The sequence below is a fragment of the Nycticebus coucang genome, chromosome 3 (genome assembly GCF_027406575.1).
Source record: "Nycticebus coucang isolate mNycCou1 chromosome 3, mNycCou1.pri, whole genome shotgun sequence".
NCBI classification, from domain to species: Eukaryota; Metazoa; Chordata; class Mammalia; order Primates; family Lorisidae; genus Nycticebus; species Nycticebus coucang.
This window is the reverse complement of record NC_069782.1, coordinates 66192717-66218561: the sequence shown is the minus strand read 5'-3', so window position 1 is coordinate 66218561 and position 25845 is coordinate 66192717. Positions and strand designations below refer to the sequence as shown.

The 25845-nt window shown below is 50.8% G+C and overlaps 2 protein-coding genes and 1 non-coding gene across 5 annotated transcripts in view; 2 read left to right on the top strand and 1 right to left on the bottom strand.

The window, feature by feature from the left end:
- Positions 1–12364, bottom strand: part of MAST1 (microtubule associated serine/threonine kinase 1) — a 38051-nt gene extending 25687 nt beyond the window's left edge. The window contains exons 1-6 of one of the 2 annotated variants that reach the window (XM_053585010.1): positions 8081–8105; positions 7928–7959; positions 7586–7719; positions 5688–5776; positions 5254–5329; positions 2597–2675 (exon numbers count right to left, since the gene is read on the bottom strand). In XM_053585010.1, coding sequence (XP_053440985.1) covers positions 2597–2675; positions 5254–5329; positions 5688–5776; positions 7586–7719; positions 7928–7959; positions 8081–8096 — 426 coding nt within the window. In that variant the 5' untranslated portion in view covers positions 8097–8105. Of the gene's footprint in view, positions 1–2596; positions 2676–5253; positions 5330–5687; positions 5777–7585; positions 7720–7927; positions 7960–8080; positions 8106–12310 lie in introns of those variants that run through there. The other variant, XM_053585011.1, reaches the window with a different exon arrangement.
- Positions 12365–16159: 3795 nt separating this feature from the next.
- RTBDN (retbindin) lies at positions 16160–20392 on the top strand. Of its 2 annotated transcripts, none has more exons than XM_053585074.1 (5): positions 16160–16476; positions 17082–17148; positions 17237–17347; positions 19118–19214; positions 19698–20392. In XM_053585074.1, exons 1-5 carry the CDS (start codon positions 16308–16310, stop codon positions 19923–19925), a joined length of 672 nt encoding a protein of 223 aa, XP_053441049.1. In that variant the 5' UTR covers positions 16160–16307; the 3' UTR covers positions 19926–20392. The 2 variants fall into 2 exon arrangements, with proteins under 2 accessions (XP_053441049.1, XP_053441048.1); XM_053585073.1 differs by having other exon boundaries at positions 17064–17148.
- A 3252-nt stretch (positions 20393–23644) lies between these two features.
- On the top strand, positions 23645–23753 carry LOC128582754 (U6 spliceosomal RNA). The gene has a single exon (XR_008379200.1). It is a non-coding gene; the product is annotated as a U6 spliceosomal RNA (small nuclear RNA).
- Positions 23754–25845: the final 2092 nt, after the last annotated feature.

Genomic DNA, 25845 nt, shown 5'->3' with positions numbered 1-25845 from the left:
CCACCACAGCTGGCTAAACTTTTAATTTTTTTGTAGAGACAGGATCTTGCTCAGGCTGGTCTTGAATTCCTGGCTTCAAACTATCCTCCCGAATCTCCCTCCCAAAAGACTGGGACTACAGGTGTGAGCGACCACACTTGGCCTATGCCTTTATCATGTATTTATTATTGATACCTCCCACTTAAGGGCAAAGACTGAGTTTTGGCTGGTTGGCCCTCCCTGCTTAGACAAATCTACAAAATCAGTGGAGAAACAGTACATCCATTTGATTCTGCCTGCAGTCAGAATGATCTTTTTATTTATTTTATTTGTTCATTTATGCATTTATTTATTTTGAGACAGAGTCTCACTCTGTTGCCCTGGGTAGAGTGCCATGGCATCATCATAGCTCACAGCAATCTCAAACTCTTGGACTCTTGCCTCAGCCTCCTGAGTAGCTGAGACTACAGGCACCCACTGCTCTACCCAGCTAGTTTTTCCATTTTTAGTAGAGAAAGGTCTCGATCTTACTCAGACTTGTCTCTAACTCCTGAGCTTAAGCAATACACCTGCCTTGGCCTCCCAGAATGCTAGGATTATAGATGTGAACCTCCACGCCCAGCCAGAATGATCATTTTGAATATATTACTCCTCTGCTTAAAATTCCATTCCATACATATTTATTTTCTTTCTTTCTTTCATTTTCTTTTCTTTTCTTTCAAGACATGGTCTCCCTACTCACTGGGGCTCAGTGAGCAGGGCGCTGGCCCCATATATCGAGGGTGGCAGGTTTGAACCCAGCCCTGGCCAAACTGCAACAAAAAAACAGCCGGGGGGCGGTGCCTGTGGCTCAGTGAGCAGGGCGCCGGCCCCATATACCAAGGGTGGTGGGTTCAAACCCAGCCCCGGCCAAACTGCAACAAAAAATAGCCAGGCGTTGTGGCGGGCGCCTGTAGTCCCAGCTGCTCGGGAGGCTGAGGCAGGAGAATCGCCTAAGCCCAGGAGTTGGAGGTTGCTGTGAGCTGTGTGACGCCACGGCACTCTACCGAGGGTAACAAAGGGAAACTCTGTCTCTAAAAAAAAAAAAAAAAAAAACAGCCGGGAGTTGTGGTGGGCACCTGTAGTCCCAGCTACTCAGGAGGGTGAGGCAAGAGAATGCCTAAGCCCAAGAGCTGGAGGTTGCTGTAAGCTGTGACACCATGGTGATAAAGTGAGACTCTGTCTCTAAAAAAAAAAGACATGGTCTCCCTTTGTTTGGAGTGCAGTGGCATGATCATAGCTCACTGCAGCCCTAAACTCCTGGATTCAAGAGATCTTCCTGCCTCAGTCTTTAACTGGTACCACAGGTATGCACCACCATGTCCAGTCCATTTTTTAAAAATTTTAATGATGGGCAGTCACAGTGGCTCACACCTGTAATCCTAACACTCTGGGAGGCCAAAGCATGTGGATTGCTTGAGCTCAGGAGTTCAAGTCCAGCCTAAGCAAAAGCGAGACCCCGTCTCTACTAAAAACAGAAAAACTGAGGCAAGAGAATCACTTGAACTCAAGAGTTGGAGGTTGCTGTGAGCTATGACTCCATAGCACTCTACCCAGGGTGACAGTTTAAGACTTGATTATATATATATTATGCACACTATCTAGGACCTATATAGAACCACAATTTCAAACAGTTCGAAAAAGTTTGACACAATTTAATGTAAAGCCATTCTATGGCTCCCCTACTCGATTTAGAATAAAATCTCCCTCTATGCCCTGTCCGACGAGCCCCAAAATAATCAGGATTATCACCTCTATTTCTTCCCCAACCAAAGGTTCCAGCCACACAAGGCTAATTTCAACTTTCCAAATGTAGTAAGTTCTCTGTGGCCTCTGAGAGCAGACTTATGCTGTTCCACCTCCCTGGAACACCCTCTCTGCCTCTTCCACCTGCCAGACTCCTGCTAATCTTTTGTCTTGGCTAAAATGCCACCTCCTCCAGGAAGCCTTCTGTGATTCCCTCCAGCTAAGTCATTTGCCTCTCCACTGCTGTTGCCTTGTCTTGTCCTACTCCCACCAAAACTCTGACCACCCTGTATTGTAAATGCTTTCTTACTGGTCTGTCATCCCCCACAAGGGCTGCATGAATCTTAGACATTGACTCAGGTTACAGAGTTCAGCCACCATATTTATCTCATGACAAATGTCTGCTGAACATCGTGCCAAGGGATAAATGAGTGAATGGGGGACATAGGTAGAAAAGAGGGCAGATGGAGAAAGACTTTGGGTATTGCACAGGACAAGCAAATGGGCTGTGGGTGAAAGCTATGGCCTGTCCCTGGCCAGCTGGTGACACTTGGACAAATGGCTTAAATTGCTCAGCCTTAATGTCATCATCTGTGAGTCAGACATGAGTAGGAGCCCTACAGAGATGTGTTGAAAGCAGAGAACAGGGCTTTGTGGAGGGTGGGAGGTACTGTAATTCACTAATAGATGGACCAATGGACATCCTTGAAGGACTCAAAAACCCAACGTGTCATTAAGTCCAGCCTGGACTGATGGCTTGGGTGTGGGCCTTCAGGTGGAGGATACCCTACAACTCCTACCTCCCACCCACCCCCCCACCTGCCACACTCACCGAGACGGTGGAGCTGGGTGTGTTGGTGCCATAGCCAGATGAAGGGAGTGAGGCCAGAGACCAACGCCGTCCGTCTGCCCTGCAAGCCAGCCAAGATGCTCAGAGTTCACCATGTTCCCTGGTCCCCCCACTCTTTGGAGATTGAGAGAAGCCACTGGCCATTGCGAGGGAATATATCTGTATTCAAAGACTCCTTAAGGCCCTCAAAGTCAAGGGTTAAAAGGAAGTCTTTCAGCCAGGCACCAGGGACTTGGAATGAGGATCCCACTCTCTTGTCTCCCCATGCCTAACAAACCCTCCAGAGTGGAAATCAAGAAGGACTGGAAAAGCCCACCCCAGGAAGTTATTCCAGAGAAATGCCAGAAATCTCCCCCGGTGAACTTCCCATGGGAAAGCTGTCTGAGTGAGACCCATTGAGACTTTTCAGAGAATAAAGGTCTCTCCCTCCAACACAACTCTGACACACGGTCCAGTGGCCTCCCCCCTCAATGCACACAGACACAATCTTTCTCAAAGTCACATTCAAGAGTGTTAGTGTGACCACTGCATCAGGCTCACATACTGACATAAACACATTCACACTTCACACCCACACACACCTGTATTCACTGTCCCATCTGTGGACCCAAATATTACACTCTTACACACTAACGAACAATCACACACACAAACCCTGTCATACATTCATGTATAGACACATACACTTACTTAGACCTAACACACACACTGTAACCCACACACAGACACACAGTCACCCACACATGCTTTCACATTCACACAGATACACATTCCAGACACTGTTACTACAGTCACACACTCATTCATAATCCCACACAGGTGCACAGGTGTGTCTCCACACTTGTTTTATATATTCACACACATTTACAATCCTACATACACATGTTCATACTTGAACACTGACACACATTCTCATAGATGACCGCGCAGGCATCATACATTCACAATCTGCACCAGCACACAGATTGCATGGTCACATGGTCACACACTCCACATAGTGGACTTGTTCCCTACTCTGTCCTCCAGCAGTGGGCTAGCTCAGGCCTCCCTAGATACAGATAAATACTTAGGGCCAGTCCTAAAGCCCTTTCCTAGCTTCCTCTTGCCCTCAGCTAAATTTCACAATCAAGGGGAGCTTCCCCATGATCCCCAGGGTGTCGGTTTCTGTCCCCACAGCACCCGGTGACTCTCACCCTACACCCTTTGTCTTTTTTTTTTTTGAGACAGAGTCTCACTACGTCACCCTGGGTAGAGTGCCATGGCATCACAGCTCACAGCAACCTCAAACTGTTGGGTGTAAGTGATTCTCTTGCTTCAGCCTCCCAAGTAACTGAGACTATAGGCACCCGCACAAAGCCTGTCTATTTTTTTGTTGCAGTTGTCATTGTTGTTTAGCAGGTCCAGGCCGGGTTCGAACCCACCTGCCTTGGGTGTATATGGCCAGCTCCCTGGCCGCTTAGCCACCTTCATCAGTATTTGATCTCCATTTTCTGGCCTGCCTACCTCTCTGGACTCTGAGGGTAGAGACGAAATATCATCAACCCCATATGCCTGGCTCCTAGAACACACCAGGTTTCCTTTTTCCTTTCTTTCTTTCTTTTTTTTTTAATGCAGCTTTTGAACCGGCATATGGGACCGGCGCCCTACTCCTTGAGCCACAGGCGCCGCCCAATATACCAGGTTTTCAAACACTGCTTTCAGAATGAATGAATTCGAAGAAAAATCCATCTGCTAACCACCGCCCCTGGTGACTCCCACAAAGTTTCTCCAAAAATCACCAGAGGAACCTCTTTCCCTCTCCCAGTTTCTTTTTTTTTTTTTTTTTTTTGTAGAGACAGAGTCTCACTTTATGGCCCTCGGTAGAGTGCCGTGGCGTCACACACAGCTCACAGCAACCTCCAACTCCTGGGCTTAAGCGATTCTCTTGCCTCAGCCTCCCGAGCAGCTGGGACTACAGGCGCCCGCCACAACGCCCGGCTATTTTTTGGTTGCAGTTTGGCCGGGGCTGGGTTTGAACCCGCCACCCTCGGCATATGGGGCCGGCGCCTTACTGACTGAGCCACAGGCGCCGCCTTCTCTCCCAGTTTCAATAGTGAAATTTAGCTGAGTGCAAAAGGAAGCCAGGATAGAGCTCTAGGATTGTGCTCCCTCCAGAAAATTAGTTTAAGAACACTCCAGAAACCCTCTGAGACCTAGGAAGAAAACCTGAGATTCCGCCTCTTGGACCATTGAGAAATCTCCTTAGTCGCCGTCCCTCACCTCAGTGACCAAGACTCCCTAGATGGACATCGATCAGTCTGCGCTTGCGCACCTCATCTTGGCTACTCTGTCGTGTTGCTATGGAAACACCCGGCCAAGAGCCTAAGGCTTGGAGCCCTAGACCCCGGGCCCAAAGCGCATGCGTTTTAGCACCACCTCAAAGGAAGCCCCTCCCCTTTCTATTCCAGATCAGCGATTTGCCCCGCCTTTTTATGGGCCCCTCCCGGAAGGCTGGACGATTTTTTTCTGCTGGGACCTTGGGGCACTCGCGGGTCCCTCCAGAACCTGGCTCGGTGCAATTAGGAGAGCAGATAGCGGCCTAGACGGTGGCTGGGAAGGATCTGGCCAGGGTTCTGGGGCCCTGGGGAGGAGGGACTCACCTTCGGGAGGAGGCAAATGAGAAGTGGGCGGGGGCGTTGGGGGAGAAGTTGCGAGGACTGTCCAGGGGACTGCTACCTGTGGCGGAAAGGAGGAGCTTTAGACCAAGGTTGGGGAGCAGTCTCACCAGACCTCGCGATCCCTAAAGTGGGTTGCGAATAGCAGCGGGTCCTGTCTTTAGCTCACCTCTGCCCAAGTATGGGTAAGCCACGCCCCTTCAACAGTGAACCCACCTCTCTAAACTTTCTAGGCCCGCGTGAATCTGCCAACTAATGTGTGTCCCTAGGCGGTCTAGGCATGCCCACACAATGATGGCCCCGCCCTTTATCCAGTCCGGGTCTGTCTTTATCAAGACTGCCTCTCCCGCGGTTAACCACGCCCCTCTCCTGTGGCGCCCGCCTCCTGTAGTCTGATCCACGTCCATCACTGGTCTCACCTAGGTGGCCTGGCAGAGGGGAATGGGGTCTCGGCAGTGTGGGCGAAGTGCTGGTCAGGATGAGGCTTTTCCGATTACTGGTGCGGCAGCTGCGGGGAAGGCGAAGCAGGGGGGCTGGACCGGGCTGCAGCTCAGTGAATCCTTGAGCCCACCCAAAGGCCTCCCATCTCAGATCCCAGTTTGTCTCCCATCCATGTGTACTTGGAGGTGCCCCCGGAGGACTTTTCCGGGGAGGATGTGGCGGAGGCCGTGGGAAGACTGTATATGGTAGGGGATGAGCATGTGACATGTGTGAGAAATTCTCATGTAAATCTTGTGAGGTCACAGTGTCAGTCACTGTGTGATAGCCTCAGTGTCTAGGTGACACTATCGGTAATGACAAGTGTCTGTGTATCCTTCAGTATGTGCTTGATATTCACTGTATATATTCACGTGTGGCATTTACTGTGTGAATTCAACACTATGTGACACTAAGTGCATTCTAATGTGATATCATGTGTGACATTCCCTGAGTTTACTTTACGTGACACAGCTTGTGCATTTGTCTGTCTGTGTGACAGTGTGAAACACCACTTGTCTAGGATTATGCGTGCTGTAACACGTGCATGAAGGGTGATTTCTGCAACATGTATTTGTGCAGCATTCTGAGTCTGAGATGCTGTCCCTCTGTTTGCGTATGACGTTCACCATGTGTGTCCATGTGTGGCATCTTCTATGTGAGTTTAACATCCTGTGATATTGACATATGCGGTGGCATGTCCAAGCGTGCCAAAGCGTATGACATTTTCTGGGTGAGTCTTATGTGTGTGATAATGTGTGGTTTTGTGTGTTTCTCTGTCTCTGCAAGATTTCCTGCATCTGTTTATACTGACGTCAGTGTGACACAGTATGTGACATGCCTAGATAAGACATACCTTGTTACATTGGTTAGTGCCTGGAAGTGTCATTCTCACACATGCATCTGTGTGTATTTCAGATGGCATCATTGTGTGTGTGGATCGCTATGTATGTGACATCTTACTATGTGTACACGACGACGCAGTGCCTGTGGGTTTTCTTTCTTTTTTTTTTTTTTTTGTAGAGACAGAGTCTCACTTTATGGCCCTCAGTAGAGTGCCGTGGCCTCACACAGCTCACAGCAACCTCCAACTCCTGGGCTTAAGCGATTCTCTTGCCTCAGCGTGCCTGTGGGTTTTCAAGTTCCTGTGTGTGGCACTAGGGGCTGCCCCTGTGTGTCTGTGCATGGCTCTGACCTGTGGTAGCTGCATGGCTGGGTATGCATGGCGCCTACCAGTGTATCTGGGCCACTAGGGCTGTTGTGTGTGTATGTGTGTGAGATTTATGTCCTGCGTGATGCTGTGTGTCCCTATTTTCAAGGTGGGGCTGTGTTCTTGAGGGAGGCTCTGTGCTATGATTAACCCCCCCCCCCATTTTTCTAACCCTCAGGATATCAGTCTCCCTCCCAAAGAGGGAGCCCCCAGCCACTCTGTCCCTTCACCCTCAGCCACAGTGACTGAGCATATTAGTGTGCAGGACTACGAGGCATGCGGGTGGGGGAAGCAAGGCTGCAGCTATTGTTCTGAGGGTGCCAAGTCCCCAACCCTTCCTTTTTCCCCCTACCCCCACCAGGACTCTAGAACCCGTAGCGCCAGCAGACAAAGGCGCCGCAACACCCCACTCTGGCGCAACCCCCTCCCCCGCCGCTGTCCTTTACAGCGGCCAATCCCCCAGACTTGGCCCACACAGCCCCCATTCAACTCTATCTCCGGCGGGAAGTCGCAGCACCGGCACCTCTGGCGCAGCTGGACCGGGCTCAGCATCCCGGGCCCCGCCCTGCGGCAGCAACCGGAGGGATGGCATTGCGGGCTGGGACAGGGACTGGGGGGTCAGGAGTCTACCTCTTGGTGCGGCGGAACATACTGCCGCCGGGGAAGGAGGGCATCGAGAAATTGGAAAGCGCGGTCCAGAGAGAGTCAGACATGACCCGGCGGCGGCGACATGGTGGCAGGTGCGGCAGCGGCGGCGGCAGCGGCTCGGGGAGCAAGCGCGTGGGGCGGAGGCTGGAGCCGCAGCGGGCAAGGGAGGAGGGCAGGGGAGGAGAGGGCCCTGCGGCTGCCGCCCGCCAGGAGGGGGCGCTGCTGTTTGCCGGTGCGCCGGGCCCCGCCCGCACGCTCGCCTGGCGCCCCCACCCGGGACCAAGAAGAGGCGTTAAGCCCCGCGCGTCTCTCCCTGAGGCTCACCTGCTGCTTTTCCGGGGCAGGGGCAAATCCTTCTGGAAGGCAAATGGGCAAAAGGAGAGAGGTCAGCGTGGACCTGCAGTAGCTGCCCTCAAACCCTCTCAGCTTCCTGCAGGAGCAGAAACAGGGTGTGACAGACCTCTCTGGCATCCCTACCTTCACCCTTGGCCATGCGCTGAGGTCCCAGCTCCTAGGAGGAGACTGTCCCAGGGTGATTCTTCCCCCAACCCCCAGAGACCAGCACAGGGCCAAGTAAGCAAGAGGAACCCTATATAGGGCACGTAAGTTGACATGTCGGTGTGTGTGCAAATGAAACAGGAATCTTTATCTGAAAAATATCTCTTAAGCACTTACTAGGCACTGGGGGCACAGCAATGAATAAGACAAAAGTTCCTTACCTTCGGGGGACTAGCATTTAGAGGGGGAAACCAGACACTAAACAAGATTAATGTAGAAGTGAGGTGAGATAAACTTTGATAATATGTGCTGTGGATAAATTTAAACAGGGTGATGTGCTGGACAGTGGCTGGGATGGAAATATGATCAGAGAGAGATTCTCTGTGGAGGTGACTTTTAAGTTGGTTGCTGAAAGATAAGAGCTATCCATAAGAGGATCTGTGAGAACAGCATTCTAGGTAGTGAGAACCACAAAGGCCAAGGCCTGGAGTCAGGAATGAGCTTAGCATGCTCAAGCATGAAAGGCTTAATGAATGAATGACTCCTCTACACCCCAACAAATATGCTCCACTCCCAGTCATTTTCACAGAGTCAGGGATTATAGCTAGTTAGGGTAGCTAAAAGCTTATAGGTGGTCAGGTGGTCTTTTTCATTAATAGCAATGATAATGATTAGTAGCTATTAACTTCTTTTTATTGAGACACAGTCTCATTTCATTTTGTCACCCTCTGTAGAGTGAGTGGCGTCATAGCTCACAGCAACCTCAAACTCTTGGGCACAAACGATTTTCTTGCCTCAGCCTCCCTAGTAGCTGGGACTACCGGCACCCGCCACAATGCCCAGCTATTTTTCTAAAATGTTGTTTAGCAGGCCCAGGTCCAGTTCAAACCCACCAGCCCCGGTGCATGTGACTGGTACCCTAACCACTGAGCTACGGGTGCCCAGCCTATTAACTTTTTTTTTTTTTTGAGACAAAGCCTCACTCAGTCGTACTAGGTATAGTGTCATGGCGTCATAGCTCACAGCAACCTCAAACTCTCCACGCAAGCAATCCTCTTGCCTCAGCCTCTGGAGTAGCTGGGACTACAGGTGTCTACTACAACACCACCCTATTTTTCTTTCTTTTTTTTTTTTTTTGTAGAGACAGAGTCTCACTTTATGGCCCTCGGTAGAGTGCCATGGCATCACACAGCTCACAGCAACCTCCAACTCCTGGGCTTAAGCGATTCTCTTGCCTCAGCCTCCCAAGTAGCTGGGACTGCAGGCGCCCGCCACAACGCCCAGCTGTTTTTTTTTTTTTTTTTGGTTGCAGTTCAGCCGGGGCCGGGTATGAACCTGCCACCCTCGTATGTGGGGCCGGCGCCTTACCGACTGAGCCACAGGCGCCGCCCCTATTTTTCTATTTTTAGTAGAGATGGGGGTCTTTCTTTGCTCAGGTGGGTCTTGAACTCTTGAGATCAACCAATCCTCAGCATCCCAGAGTGTTAGGATTACAGGCATAAGCCACCACGACTGGCCAGTGGCTGTAAACTTTGATGTGTCCACATTTGAAGGTCATATTTCATTTGTTAAGCACTTGGGAAGTCATTAAAGGTATCAGGAGTTAAAGGGTCTTGGTTCTTCTTTGAGGAAAGCAATGAGGATAGAAGGCACCACCTTGCAGCCAGTTTTGTATCCACAGGCTGAGGTTGAAAGATTGGGGGAAGAATTTCAAAAGGCCTTTGGAGGGGACTCCAAACAGAAATAATCCTAGATTATTTCTAGGATCTCAGAAAGAGGAGCTTTGGGTTCAAATCTCAAATTCGACTTTTGTGACCTTGGCAAATGCCCTTCCAATAATCTCAAGTCTCCTAGAAGATTCTGTGATATGATGCAGGTGCCCAGCACCTTAGCAAGATGATTAGCATACAGTAAGTGCTCAATAAATACTAAGTCATGGGAACATGCTGCAGAGAAGGGAATGGGCCAGAGGGTCCTCCCACTACCATACACAACAGACAGGCGTATGGGTGGGCCAAAGGGCAGCCTTGCCCTCCCAAGCCAGGGGTGACTGATAATCCATGCCAGGTTTTCCCTCTGTCTTTGTAGAATTGCCAGTGAATGAGCTGCAGCTTGGGGTGACTGACCACGTTGCGCGTCCGCAGTGGCTCCAGAGAAATCAAGACCTGGATTTTCTAGCCACAGACCCCTGGGCTTCAGCCTTCGAGAGTAAGTCTTTGAGGGAGCACCACTCGAAGACGTCCTCGAACTCAGCCCCATCCGCTAGCGCCTCCAAACATTCTAGGGTTAAAGAAAGGGGCAAACTGAAGCAACAGAAGTTAGGATCCTTGGCGTCAGTGTAGACAGACGCTACTTCCAACCCCAGCTGCAGAGCTGTTCTGCCAAGTGGATTCAGCTTCTCCCCGGGATTAATGGATGGCACTGCAGACAGGGCATTCGTACTCTGGATGTTGTCCGTATATACAATTCCTACTGCACACAGGGGACTGTCTGGCGTTCAGCAGTGATGAGACAGCTCCTAAGAGATCGCACCAGTGTGTATGTGTGGAGGGTGTCTCTAGGCAGCAAAGTGGTTAAGTCTGCCAGAAGTGAAGAGGTGGAGACTGGACTCCGGCTAGGGTCTCCCTGTCTGGAAGCACTATTGGGTTGGTTAAGTAGATGAACAGAAGGTTCCTTGATTGGGGATGGGGCCTTCAACCAGACTCTGAAGTCCCGGGTGGCGCTAAGCCAATAGGAGTCGACGCTCGCTCGGAGGGAGGGGACGCACCTCATGCAGGCCACACCCCTTTCCGCCCTTTTTTCGGGGACCCGACGGCGCGGACTCCGTCTGGCAGCTCCAGAACTTGTTCTTGTTTTGCCACGACTGCCTCCCTTTTTTCAGAACCTATTCTCCTAACCTAGTCCTGGAAGGGGGAGAGAAACTGGGGAGAACTTCAGAGACCGGTCCACTTGGGCTCTGTTTTAAAGCAAATTAGCTTTCCAACCTATGTCTGGCTCCAGCATTGTCCAGAAACCTGGAAGTCCTTCTTGACGTCTGATCACCTTTAATTTTTCCTGCTGCATTAACCAATCACCACTCCCCTTGGTCTCCAAACTCAAGAATAGTGGCTTAAGGGAGTCTAGACATGCTGGAGGCCCTAAGTAAGGATTTGGATTCTCTTCTTTTCCCAAGTTATTTTCCCAAGTTCCCAAGAGTGAGTCAGGGCACATTCTTGGATTTACCTAAACCCCAGATTACCAAGCCTCGTAGGGGCTGAGTCCAAGGGATCTCTCAGAAGGGTCGACCTGAGGCAGGCCGTGCGGCTATGCCTTCAACACTTTCCCCTCTGCCGTCAGTTTGGAGGCAACACCAAACCTCCGTTTTAACCTCAACCAAAGGCACGAGCAGGGGACTCTTCTCAGCCTCACAATCCTTCCCTCACACCTGAGAGATGGGAGCTCCTGATGCCTGGGTTTGCCCCCGCCTTCTCCACACTCCACAACAATCCTCAGTGTCCCACTCCGTTCGGTGGACCCACGTCTCCTGCGCTTGCGCAGCCTCTCGACCAGCATCTTCTTAGGCTGCAAGGAGCTAAAAATCGCTCCCGCCCACCTACAAGCTGGGATGGACTTGAGGATCATGGGGGGTAGGAGGGCGTTATAGTGGAGGGGGTAGAATGAAGAGTTGAGGACGCTGTCTAGGTGTCTGTCCAATTAGGGCAGTAGGAAGAACTCTGGTGGCCAGGCAGGTGCATGGAGGGAGCAGGGCATCCCAAGCCTCTCAAAGGGGCCTAGGGTGGTGAGGGGCGAGGCTGCGGCACAAACATGTTTACCGCTGCAGTGGCGCTGGTGGCCCCGAGGGGCGCGAGCCCTGGGGCAATAACTTTGCTCTGCACCCCCTCATCCCCAGCCTGGCCAGGCGCCAAGACGATGACTTTGGCCCCAGCCTCCTTCCCTTCGGGCAGGCCAGGAGCCCCTTGGGCTACCCTCGAGGGGGAGCGGTAGGCTGCACCACCTGCCATCCTCTTCCAGGATCGCCGGGCGGCGCCTGAGGGGCGGGGTTCCCAGTGCGGCCGGACTTGCGGCTGCCACGTTCCCCGCGGGTAGCGTCCGGAGGCCGTAGGAGGGACGCCCCGGCCGACCCCAGCCTAAGTTCTCCCGCCTCCTGTCCAGCCTCGCCCCAGGGCGTCAACTCAGTCCCCTCTACCCGTGGCCCGAGCTGCCGCGTACCTGCAGCCTCCGGCGGCGAATCAGGCCCGAATCGTCCATGGCGGCAGCGGCAGCGGCTTCAGCCCTGGGGAGGGAGGAGGGAGGCGGCGGCGGCCGCAGCGGCGGCGGGAGGAGGGGAGGAGGGAGAGAGTGAGAAGCCGCGGGGACCGCTGCGGCCGCTGGCTGGGGGGCGTGGTGGGGGCGGAGCGAAGTGGGGTGGGCCCCGCGCCGTCACTGCGTCTGGGCGCGCGAACCTGGCCTCGGCCACAGCTGCACGCGCTGGGGAGGGGGGGTTGGAGCGGGTGGAGCCTCCAGACGCCCTCGTGGGAGCCAAGCTACAGAGACACCCCTGTGAAGAGAGACATTCTCATGGTAGACCCCCCACTCAAGAAACACAAGGGAGAGACATTCTCTCTGAGATATATTTCCTATCCAGATATTCCCCACCCCCGGACCCTGTTGGGAAAACACATTCCCAGGGGGAGATAGTTTCAACAGGGACGCCCTCTCCAATCAAGAACCCCCACCCCACCCTGAAAATCATTCCTGAGATGATCTCTGGGAGGTAATATTTATTCTCAACAGCCTCCCTCCCCGTGAGGAGAGGCATTCTCGCAGAGAAAGGTCCCATAGGTGACATTTCACGTGGAGAACCCAGGGAAGATGCCAACTAGTGACCTCTAGGAACCATATTCTCTATGGGAAATTTTCCCCACGCACAAGACCACATCACAATAGATACCTTCTTACAGAGTGACATTTTCACGGAAAAGACCCATCTTTAGGGGAAATGCTCCCTCAGAAAAACATTTACATACATGTATGTGCATATTGCTCCCCACAAGCCCGGCGATCAGAGCCTCCTTAGGGAACCCAGCAGCCCCTCTAGGGATCCCCCCTTTAAGGACAAGATTAAGGAACCGGGTCGGCTGTATTTATAGGAACGATTAGGTAGTTGGAGGGAAGGGGGCGATTTTCAGCACCCAGCACCTCCCTCCCCAGTGTTTACACAGCTAAAGCCAAACAGATCATGCTTCCCAGAGTTGGAGAGGAAAGTGTCCGAGACCTGTCCACTCCAGTCTTGGAACTGGGCACGGAGTACAGAAGTGCTTCCCAAGGGTCACCGCCCCAAGGCCCTGGAGGGATCAGTTACTGTGCGAGAGCGACCCCTGCTGGAGATGGGGACGATAGCGAGAACTGGGTCTGGGCTTTCCTGGAGAACTTGTTGCCTCATCTCCGCACCTTTGCGAGTTATCTCTGTTTGTATCTCTTTAAAGTGTTTATCAGCATGTTTTTGTTGCCATATCGCTCAGTGCGTTGCTGGAACTTCTCGGTCCACGATCCGGGTTCCTCTCTCATCAACCCTTGTCAAACCGACTCCCCGGGAGCTCTCCGTGGTGCTGGCCTGCTGCGCTCCTGTCCGCGGTCCTGAAATCCAAACTCAGGGTGGGGGGCTGAGGTCAGGAGAGAGGAAGTGGTGCGGGAGGTCTGAGGAAAGGCATAGCCCAGAACACGTCTGACTCGCAAACACCCACTTGCGCCTCAAGATGGGCCAGGGGAAAGCTAAGTCCAGAAGTTCTTGCTTGCTATTGCCTCCAGGATATCACTGGGTGCCCACAAAGGGACCTAGAGACAGTATCTACTGATTCATTCACTTATACACCACTTACAGAGGAACTATGTGTGGAAGGTGGTGTTTTGGGATCTTGGGGACAGCTGATAAGGAGACAGACAAAAACTCTGCCCTACCCTGAGATAGGAGCAGATTTGTGGTAGTGGTCAGTGCTCACAAATTCACATTCATGCTCTACAACCACAGCCACACGCACACTTGGCAAATACATGGACATGGACATACTCTGCAATAGACACACAATCACATATTCAAACACACTCTGCACACACATATTCCATAAACATGGACCCACATGCATACACGTACACACAAACCTATTGTACATATTTGCAAATACTCAGCAAACACAAACACATATGCACATAAACTCACACTCTAAAAACATACAAACTCATACTTAGGAAATACATACATACACTCGGCAAATGCAAACACACACAAACACGTACAAACACTCAACATAAGCCAGGCATGGTGGCTCAGGAGGCTGAGGAGGGTGGATTGCCTGAGCTCACAAGTTTGAGACCAGGCTGAGCTAAAGTGAGGCCCGCCTCTAAAAATAGCCCAGCGTATGGCAGGTGCCTGTAAACCCAGCTACTCAGGAGGCTGAAGCAAGAGAATCACTTGATCCCAGGAGTCTGAGGTTGCTGAGAGCTATGATGCCACATCACTCTACCAGGGGCAACAAAGTGAGACTCTGTCTCAAAAACAAAATAAAACAAAACAAAAACCAAACACTCAACATGAGCACACCCCAATAGTCCCAAATCCAAGATATGCTTAGTTGTACCCAACACACAGACACATTTTTCTCTCAACACATAGATGCACACACACATATAGGAATGTTTTTCTCATCTGATTTTCTCCCTAGAATGTCAGCTCTATGAAGACTAACATTTTCTTTTTTTTTTTTTTTTTGGTTTTTGGCCGGGGCTGGGTTTGAACCCGCCACCTCTGGCATATGGGACCGGCGCCCTACTCCTTGAGCCACAGGCACCGCCCGAAGACTAACATTTTCAAGTCTTCTTCACTACTGTAGCACCAGTACCTAGGACATAGTAGGTACTCAATAAACGTTTGAATGAATGGAAGAATTGAAGGAATGTTCACAAAGAATATATATTCACAGACAATGCAAAAAGACACAGAAGCATGCACATGCACACACAGGTTCTGTTCTGCACATGACAACATCCCCATGTTCACTCATGGCCAACAATCTTTAATCACTGACTTACATTTTTGCAAGGACACCTACTCTGATCCTACATCCCCCCTCCACAGTAACTGTGACTCTCAGCCTTATTTAGTTGCACGCTGGTAACTTGGGACACATACAGTTCTCCTTATCCAGATTGTGAACACACCCCCACACAAACACATCCTCAGCTGAGAGCACATAAACACACCCTCAACAACACACACAGCTGCAAAAACAAGACACACAGATGCACATAAACACACAAGCCACACAAACACACCCTCATCTTACACACACACACACACACGTGCCCCACATAGACACAGAGCTTAAGCCACAAGCTCAACATAAGAACAAGCACATGGATACATACACAACGGCCCCAAGTCCACCAGCCTTTGGTCAGCAGGAGTGCGGGTGGAGGGAGGGAAGTCCCGCCCTCACATGAAAACACACCCCTTTCAGCTGCAACTGTATCCTGGACTTGATCCTGAGGTGTCTCAGCAGCCCCTAGATCTCAGTTCAGTTAACAGGTGAGTGGTGGTGGTGGGGGCGGGGGGGGCAGGGGCAGGTGGGAAGGGGCATACAGGCCAAACTTCCCCTGCCCTGGGACTTTTGGACCCCAGTGACAGAACTTGAGTCACGTCATACCAAGTTTGGTCCCACAGGCCCAGCTCTGGGTGATAGCCCCTAAGCCGATTGTGGGCCAAGAGAAGGTGACCGTGAGAGAGGCCAACAGGGATTGAGAGGGAGGGAGGAGGTTGAGCAGAAGAGAGGGAGGAATTACTGCACAGGAGAGATAGATTGGAAGAGCCAGGACAGTCCCCTTGGTTCCAGGGAAAGAAGTGGTCATTTAAAGGCCAACAAGGTAGGATATCCTGTCAGGTGGAAGGGGGGAGAGCCAGCATGGTCTAAGTTAGGGGGGTGGCACCTGAGCCCAAGGGATGGACACGCTATAGGTCTGATGGGAGGAGGGCTCCTGGCTCAGAGGCAGGCCTGGTGGCCCCCGGGAATTTGAAAGTCTTTGACCATTGTCCAGCCTCCTATTAGCAGCCCCTCCCCTATTCTGCCTGGCACTGCTTCCTGGGAATTCAGCAGGAAGATGCCACCCTGAGCTCCCAGAAAGGGACAGCTGAACCTCACCACTGCATTCTAACTGGCTTTTATCTCAGGTGGACATGGCCTGCTGGGGACACATTCAACCCAATGGCCTGGCCTGGGCCCTGCAACTGATGCTGGCATGGATCCTATTGGAGGCCTGTGGAGGGAGCCACGCACTCCAACCTAGGTCCTGGGGACACCATGTGCCGGCAACTGATCTGGGCACAGACCAGGTGCACCTGGCAGGTGAGCACCCCAGGCCTTGTGTAACCCCCAAAACCCAGGAACCCCCCTGCTGCCATGGCAGACCAGAAATTCGTTATGAGAGGGGCTTAGGGTGGCCACCAAGGTAGGCAGTTAGAACTAGTGCTGAAGAATAATGGATAAGAGTCAGACTGCCTGGGTTCAAATCCCAACTGTGCTGCTTTTGTAGCTGTGTGACTCTAGGAAAATCATTTAATCTCTCTGGGACTCACATGGGCCACTAAAACAGGGGCTATCAGACCCATATCCTGTTATATATGGCATACAACAGACATACCTCACAGAGGCAGGAAGATTAACCATATGAACACTTAACATCACTACAAGGCACATGAAAAATCATAAGCTGATTATTATAAATGATATATGTTTATTATTACTTAAAACTTTTTAAGTAAAGCTTTACTACTTAAAATATTTGCATTTCAAGTGAATGTCTTTACTTAAATTTTATATTTGGGAGGAATGATCTAACTGGGATCTCCTTTGTTCAGGAAACCCCCAGGCCTCAGTTCCCAAACCTTACCTGAGGATCCAAGACCCCTCCTCAAACGAGTCCCCTTTGCCAGGATCTTGTTGTCCCACAGAGATGGACACGCCAGAGGCATCAGGCCCTGGGGTTTCTCCAGAGTGGTGTGGGGCACGGAGCACCGGGTGAGTACAGCACCCCCTAACATTTAATGTGTACTTTGCCCGAGTTGCAGATCCTGACCCATCTGGCCCTATCTCCCACAATATCCAGGTGCGAATCCTTCCTGGGACACCTTCAAGTTGCGCTCCGCAGTCGCTTCCGCATACTGCTATTGGGGGTACGCCAGGCGCAACCGCTCTGCCCGGAGCTCTGTGAGGCCTGGTAGGAGAGGCCAGCATGAGGGGAGGGGCCTATGCTTTGGGCGGGGCCTGAGATTCCCTCGGCCTGGTGCTTGAAGGAGCGTGACCTCTCATAGGGGCTCATCTAAGGAATGAGGTTTAGCGTTTTAAGGTGACACAGAAAGGGACAGGACCTTTGAAGATCTCAGCTTTTAAAATTTCAGTGCAGGGTATGGCCTATTGTGGCCTGGGGATTTTTAAGGAGTGGGGTCTTTTTTTTTTGCAGTTTCTGGCCAGGGCCAGGTTTGAACCTGCCACCTCCAATATATGGGGCTGGCACCCTACTCCTTGAGCCACAGGCGCTGCCCAGGAGTGGGGTCTTTTGATTGAGAAAGAAATTCAGCCAGTGGCTCAGACCTGTAATCTTACCATCCTGGGAGGCTGTGGAGGGAAGAGTGCTTAAGTTCAGGAGTTTGAAACCAGCCTGAGCAAGAGCAAGACCCCAGCTGTACTTAAAAAATAGAAAAATTAGCCAGACATGGTAGTAGGTGCCTGCAGTCCCAGCTACTCAGGAGACTGAGGCAGGAGGATCTCTTTCTCTCTCTTTTTTTTTTTTTTGTATGAGACAGAGTCTCATTAAGTCGCCCTTGGTAGAATGCCATGGTGTCACAGCTCACAGCAATCTCAAACTCCTGGGCCTAAGCGATCCCCTTGCCTCAGCCTCACAGGCAGCTGGGACTACAGGCACCCACCACAACACCCAGCTATTTTTGTTGTTGTTGTCATTGATTAGCAGGCCTGGGCCAGGTCAAACCCACCAGCCTGGGTGCATGTGGCTGGCACCCTACCCACTGAGTTATGGGTGCCAAGCCAGGAGGCTCTCTTGAACCCAGGAGTTTAGGGTTGCTGTGAGCTAAGTTGGTGCCACAGCACTCCAGCCTGGGGGAACCGAGTGAGACTAAGAAAAGAAAAGAATAAGAAAGAAAAAGAGAAGCTAAAAGGGTGGGAAAATGTAAGGTGCTGGCCTGGAACAGATGGCTTGAAGTCTGCAGGGATGAGGTCAGTTGAAATAACATGGCCCAGGCTAGGCACAGTGGCTCATGCCTGTAATCCTAACACCCTGGGAGGCCAAGGTGGGTGGATAGCTTGAACTCATGAGTTCAAGACCAGCCTGAGCAAAGTGAGACCCCATCTCTACTAAAATAGAAAAACTGAGACAAGAGGATCGCTTGAGCCCAAGAGTTGGAGGTTGCTGTAAGCTATGACACCACAGCACTCTAACCAGAGCAACAGCTTGAGACTGTCTAAAAAAAAAAAAGAAAGAAAGAAAAGAAATAACATGGTCCTGGGCGGCACCTGTGGCTCAGTGAGTAGGGCGCTGGCCCCATATGCCGAGGGTGGCGGGTTCAAACCCAGCCCCGGCCAAACTGCAACAAAAAAATAGCCGGGCATTGTGGCAGGCGCCTGTAGTCCCAGCTGCTCGGGAGGCTGAGGCAAGAGAATCGCGTAAGCCCTAGAGTTAGAGGTTGCTGTGAGCCGTGTGACGCCACAGCACTCTACCCGAGGGCGGTACAGTGAGACTCTGTCTCTACAAAGAAAAAAAAAAAGAAATAACATGGTCCAAAGTATTGCTGTAAAGATTTGATGGAATATGAGATATAAATCTAGAGAGACAAGATTTGCAGGGAAGTGGTCCTAAGAGACAGATTGAACCTAGGGGAGAGGCACATACGGAACTGAGCCCGGTTGAGCCAGAGTCCCACTAGAATATGGCTGCAGAGCCTTCACTCACCTCTCCACATGCCCTCCCCAGGTTTGCCATCTGTGAAAATGATATGACCTGTGGCTGGACTTGGCTCCCACTCCCAGTTAAAAGGAGCTGTGAACCCAACTGCCGTACCTTTGGGCAGGTGAGTGTGGGGCAGAGGGAGAAAGGAGTACAGACTGGCACTCCCAAGGTCCCTGCTCCCACCCTTCCCCTTTTCGCAGGCCAATCCCCCCACCAAGAAGTGCCCATAGCCTCTCAAGTGCCCAATGAGTCCAGATTTGCCCTTTCCAAGGGACCATCTCTGCTCTGGCCTGTCCACAGTTTACCCTGTGAACCCAGAGGTCTAAGTTACCACCTTCAAGGCCCCAGCCTTGGTATCTCCTCCCCTGCACCTACCCCACGCTGTTTGGCCCCAGGAACCCAGTAAAAGCAGGTGCTCTCCCCCAGATCCTGTTCCCACTCTGGCCCAGCCACAGACTCCCCAGCAGGCCTCTCCTGCGCTGAGCCTACCCTCAAAGGCACTCACGGATCTTCGCTTCCTGAGGCGACGCCCCCTACCAAGAAAGTCCGCCTCCAGCGGGTCTGGATTCCGCCCATTCGAGCCCTAACTCTACCCTTTTACCAGACCTTCGTTGATGGGATGGATCTTTGTCGTTCGGTTTTGGGCCACACCCTGCCAGTGGCCTCTCCTGGCGCCCGTCACTGCCTCAACGTTTCCCTCCCGGTTCTGTCGCATCCAAGACCCCGACAGCGGTCCCAGGAAGCTACCTCCCGGCGTTCCCGCCGCCCTCGCACTTTGATCCTGGAAGCAGCCGGCAGCGGGAGTGGCAGTGGAAGCGGCAGCGGCGCCTAGCGGACGCCTGGCCTTGGATGGGAGATGTAGCCCTTCTCTGGCCCCACCCCTCTCCCTCTCTGCTTTCTAGTTTTCCAATAACCTGTCCCTCCTCTCTGGGGCTCCACAGATTTGCCCCTCTCCAGGTTATCTGAAAACAGCCAACTCTCGCTCATTTTTCCCACTCCTCCATGAATAAAGTCACCAGCTAAGAGCACGTGATGTGGCTGCTTCTTGGGGAAATGGGTGAGCAGGAAATTTTCAAGCAAGTGACAGGTGTCTCATTTCTAATCCTCAGAGCCTAGAATTAGCGATTAATTCATACTAGAGTGTAAATAATGGATGGCCTACATTACCCTGGGGCATTCAGCATGACTCAGAATACCCAGTTACCAGAAATGGGGGTGGGGATGTCAGAATAGGGGCTGATTAGAATACGGGTTGTTCCCTCCTACTGTGTGCCACCAGGCCTGCCAAGAAGCTGGCTGATTATATAGTCTTCAACGCACTTACAGCTTTTCCTTCTAGTAAGCAGACCCAGTATGTCCGACATAAGATACCCGTAACTTTCTTCCTCCCTTCTCTTCTCCCATATCCCAGTCTAAGACCTAACACATAGAACTGGACTCATTCAGGATTTCAGCTGTGCACACTGCTCTTAATCCTTCTATCCAACAGGCCCTAGGAACACCTTGGTTTCCCCACCTGTAAAACAGGGGCAATGTCCCATTCAGTTCTGTTCAATAGAGCAAGGTTAATGGATACTTTCTGTGTCTCAGGCACTGCACTGAGATGAACAAATCAGGCCCATTCCCTGTCCTCCGGGAAGATGGAATGACAAAAAGAGAGAGGTCTCCCACTGGGGATGATACAGGCAGGCTTCTTTCAGCTGCTAGGAAAAAAAAAAAACAACAGCTAAAAGTGCCTCTAGCCAGAACAGTGATGAAGTTTCAGAAATGGCTGTATCTAGTACTTAAGTTAGAAATCATTTAGGACAGAATCTCCACACCAATAGCAAAGATGGACCAGCAAATTCACTATTCCAGTAGTTAAAATGTGCCTATTTATCCAAAAAAGCAGCAAAGGTTCCAGGTTGGCTTGGTAGAACCCTGCCCTCACCCCCAACCCAGGGAAGTTAGGCATTGGAACTAGCACAAAGGGAAAGGAGTAACAGGTGGGGAAGATACGCAGAGATTGGTAGGAATGACACCTTGACAGTATAGTATGTCTACCTCTATTCACAACCCAATTCCACCACTTATTCATGCTGTCACTTCACATATGTTGCCTAGTGTCAGATAGTTTCTTCGTCTGTAAAATAGGAATAATTTGCAAGGTGCAGCGCCTCAACGCTTGGAATCCTAGCACTATGGGAGGCTGAAGCAGGATTGCTTGAGCTCAGGAGTTTGAGACCAGCCAGAGCAAGAGCAAGATCTCGTCTCTACTAAAAATAGAAAAATTAGGGTTGAGCACAGTGGCTCACACCAGTAATCCTAGCACTCTGAGAGGCTGAGGTGGGTGGGTCACCTGAGCTCAGGAGTTCAATCCCAGACTGAGCAAGAGTGAGACCCTGTCTCTGAAAAATAGCCAGGCACCAGGCATAGTGGCTTGTGCCTTTAATCCTAGCACTCTGGGAGGCTGAGGCGGGTGGATTGCACACAGATTAGAGACCACTCTTAGCCAGAGCAAGACCCCATCTCTAAAAAAAATAGCGGAGTGTCGCCTGTAATCCCAGCTACTTCGGAGGCTGAGGCAAGAGATCGCCTAAGCCCAGGAGCTGGAGGTTGCTGTGAGCTGTGTGACGCCATGGCACTCTATCAAAGGCAATAAAGACAGACTGTCTCTACAAAAAAAAAAGCGGGGTATTGTGGCGGGTACTTGTAGTCCCAGCTACTCAGTAGGCTGAGGCAAGAGAATTGCTTGAGCCCAGGTTTGAGGTTGCTGTGAGCTCTGATGCCATGGCACTCTACCCAGGGTGACAGAGTGAGACACTGTCTTAAAAAAATATAATAAAATAAAAATAGGTTCAGTGGCAGTAGCTCAGTGAGTGGGGTGCTAGCCATATACACCGAGGCTGTCAGGTTTGAAAGCCCAGGCTTGCTAAACAACAACTCCAACAAAAACTAGCTGGGCATTGTGGCACGTGCCTGTGTCCCAGCTCCTTGGGAGGCTGAGGCAAGAGAATCGCTTAAACCTAAGAGTTTGAGGTTGCTGTGAGCTGTTATGCCACAGCACTCTACTGAGGGCGACATAGTGAGACTTTTTTGTTCCCCCCAAAATAAAAATAAAATAAAATAAAATAAAAAACAAAATGAAATAAAATAGAAAAATTAGCTAGCTGTTATAGCAGGCAACTGTAGTCTCAGCTACTTGTGAGACTGAGGCAGGAGGATTACTTGAGCCCAGGAGTTTGAGGTTACAGTGAGATATAATGATGCCATTGCACTCTAGCCCAGGCAACAGAGCAAAAGTGTCTCAAAAAAACGTGGTGAGTGGGGCGGCGCCTGTGGCTCAGTCAGTAGGGCGCCAGCCCCATATACGGAGGGTGGCGGGTTCAAACCCGGCCCCGGCTGAACTGCAACCAAAAAATAGCCGGGCGTTGTGGTGAGCGCCTGTAGTCCCAGCTACTCGGGAGGCTGAGGCAAGAGAATCACTTAAGCCCAGGAGTTGGAGGTTGCTGTGAGCTGTGTGATGCCATGGCACTCTACTGAGGGCCATAAAGTGAGACTCTGTCTCTACAAAAAAAAAAAAAAAAAAAAAACGTGGTGAGATAATTTGATCCTCACCCAGTGTTACTGTGAGAATTCAGTAAGTTAATGTAATTTATTCTAGTTACCCATTACTGTGTTACAAGCAGCTCCAAACTTTGGAGTAAACAAGTCATTATCCTTCATGGTTCCAGGGTTTGACTGGGCTCAGCTTGGTGGCTCTCACCCAAGATCTCTTCCTCACTCACATACCTGCTTGTTGGCACTAGTTGTTTGAGAGTTTTTTGGTGCTTTTTTTTTTTTTCAAGACAGAGTCTTGCTCAATCATCCTGGGTAGAGTGCTATGGCGTCATCATACCTTACTGCAACCTCAAACTCCTGGGCTCAGCCTTCCCAGTACATCGGGCTGAAGGTGAAATCACCTCATCCAGCTAATTGCTCTATTTTTTTTTTTTTGTAGAGACAGAGTCTCACTTTATAGCCCTCGGTAGAGTGCCGTGGCCTCACACAGCTCACAGCAACCTCCAACTCCTGGGCTTCAGCGATTCTCTTGCCTCAGCCTCCCAAGTAGCTGGGACTACAGGCGCCCGCCACAACGCCCGGCTATTTTTTGGTTGCAGTTTGGCTGGGGCCGGGTTCGAACCCGTCACCCTCGGTATATGGGGCCGGCGCCCTACCGACTGAGCCACAGGCGCCGCCCTATTTTTTTTTTTTTAAAGCAACATGACTTTAATTACTTTGGAAACATCCCTCCCCCAATAATGCCTGAACCCAAAGGTACATAAAAATGACCAAAAATATTTTAAAATAATAGATTTGAGGATCATTGGTAGTTTCTTCTTCATGAGTACTTTCATAATTGCTCTATTTTTATAGAGACAGGGTCTCACTCTTGCTCAGGCTGGTCCTGAACTCCTGAGATCAAGTAATCTTCCTGCCTTGGCCTCTCACAGTACTAGGATTACAACCACAAGCCACAGTGCCTGGCCAGTGCTAGCTGTTATTTATTACCTTGACCTTCACCTAAGGCTGTCGATCAAAATAGCCAATCAAATATAGTAAAATTGGAAGGATACAGAGAAGATTAGCATGGCTTCTGCGCAAGGATGACATGCAAATTCACGAAGCATTCCATATTAAATAAATAAATAAGGCCTTTGCTTGTGGCTTGGACTTCCTAACAGTATGCCAGCCGGGTACTAAAGAAAGTGTCCTAAGAAAGCAAGCCTAGTGGAAGTTCTCTCACTTTTGATGACTCAACCTCAGAAACCACAGTGTTGCATCTTTCTATTCACTACAGTTGAATTGCTTAAAGCCAGCTCATATTCAAAGGGAGGCATCATAGATCCTGCCTCCTCATGGGAGGGATGTCAAATAAAATGCTTTGAAAGTTTGGCACATATTTAACACTCAAAACATATTGCTTTTTGTGGCTGACACTATAGATCTTATTCCTGATGTTATAAACTGTGTCATTGTGACAAGGAGAAGCAGTCAAGGAAGAATAGAGGCAAATAGTTGAAGATCTCTAGGCAGATGAGAAAGTCATGTTGAAGGAGAGATTTTGTGTTTTGGAGAACTCCAAGCTGCCCAGCAAGCCTAGAGCAGAGCTTGAGAAATGGAGTCTGATCATGGAAGTCTTTGTACACCAGGCAAAGGCCCCTTAAATCTGGAGATGAAGAGCATGAGAGCTATGGAGGGGTTTAAGCAGAGGAAGGTCCATCAAACTTGCCTACCTCTTGGAGACAGAACTCAGAAAGCAAGATAACCAGTGAAGTGCTCCAGGAACCAGAAAGTGGGCAGCAGGGGGTGGGGAGGATCAGAGAGGCTCCTGGCCTCAAGTGATCCTCCTGCCTCAGTTTCCTGAGTAGCTGGGACTACAGGCAAGAGCCACCACACTTGGCTAACAAGTTTTGTTGTTTTTTTTGAGACAGAACCTCAAGCTGTCCCTCTGGGTAGAGTGTCGTGGCATCACAGCTCACAACAACCTCCAACTCCTGGGCTCAAGCAATTCTCCTGCCTCCGCCTCCCAAGTAGCTGGGACTTCAGGCGCCCACCACAAGGCTTGGCTATTTTTTGGTTGCCACTGTCATTGTTTGATGGGCCCAGGCTGGATTCGAACCTGCCAGCTCAGGTGTTTATGGCGGGCGCCTTAGCCGCTTGAGCCACAGGCGCGGAGCCTAACAAGCAAGTTTTAAACATGACCTTGCAGATATTTAGGAGGCTTTGGGCAGAACCCCAGATTCCACATTTCTAACTCCTGGTAAGCTCAATACTCCTAGTCTGGGGACTCCACTTTGAGCACCCAGGGATTGAAAAGCTTTTAAACGTTTGTTGAGTTAGAGCTTTAGACTGTTAGTTTCTGTTTGTTGCCAGCTACTAGGAAAGATAGGCAATCTGTTCTTTTCTTGCTAAGCTGAAATCCATTGGTAGTCAGAAGGACCTAAAATTTCCAGATTAATTGTAATTCTAATAATTCTGAGGCTGATAAAAGCAAAACTGAGAGGTTGAGCATGGAAGCTCACATGCCTGTAATCCCAGCACTTTGGGAGGCTGAGGCAGGAGGATCACTTGAGGCCAGGAATTTGAAGCCAGCCTGGACCTTGTCTTTTTTCTTTTTTTTTTTTTTGAGACAGAGCCTCAAGCTATCACCCTGGGTAGAGTGCCCTGGCGTCACAGGTCACAGCAACCTTCAACTCCTGGGTTTAAGCAATTCTCTTGCCTCAGCCTCTCAAGTAGCTGGGACTACAGGCGCCCAACACAATACCCAGCTATTTTTTGGTTGTAGTTGTCATTGTTTGGCAGGCCTGGGCCGGATTGGAACCCGCCAGCTCTGGTGTATGTGGCTGGGGCCTTAGCAGCTTGAGCTATAATCGCCAAGCTGAGACCCTGTCTCTTTAAGAAAAAAAAGAAGAGGGGCGGTGCCTGTGGTTCAGCTGGTGGGGCGCTGGCCCCACATTCCAAGGGTGGTGGGTTCAAACCCAGCACGGGCCAAACTGCAACAAAAAAATAGTTGGGCTTTGTGGTGGGCGCCTGTAGTCCCAGCTACTCGGGAGGCTGAGGCAAGAGAATCGCCTAAGCCCAGGAATTGGAGGTTGCTGTGAGCTGTGACCCCATACTGAGGGCAATAAAGTGAGACTCTGTCTCTAAAAAAAAAGGGTGGCACCTGTGGCTCAGTGGGTAGGGCAGCCCCATATACGGAGGGTGACAGGTTTAAACGCGGCCCCAGCTAG

Bases quoted from the DNA above. Each gene is read 5' to 3' on its own strand.
- RTBDN (XM_053585073.1), top strand. From the start codon at position 16,308: ATGGCCTGCTGGGGACACATTCAACCCAATGGCCTGGCCTGGGCCCTG. The intron at 17,348-19,117 runs GTAGGAGAGGCC...TGCCCTCCCCAG, and splicing joins CCGGAGCTCTGTGAGGCCTG to GTTTGCCATCTGTGAAAATG. The intron at 19,215-19,697 runs GTGAGTGTGGGG...CCCTTTTACCAG, and splicing joins ACTGCCGTACCTTTGGGCAG to ACCTTCGTTGATGGGATGGA.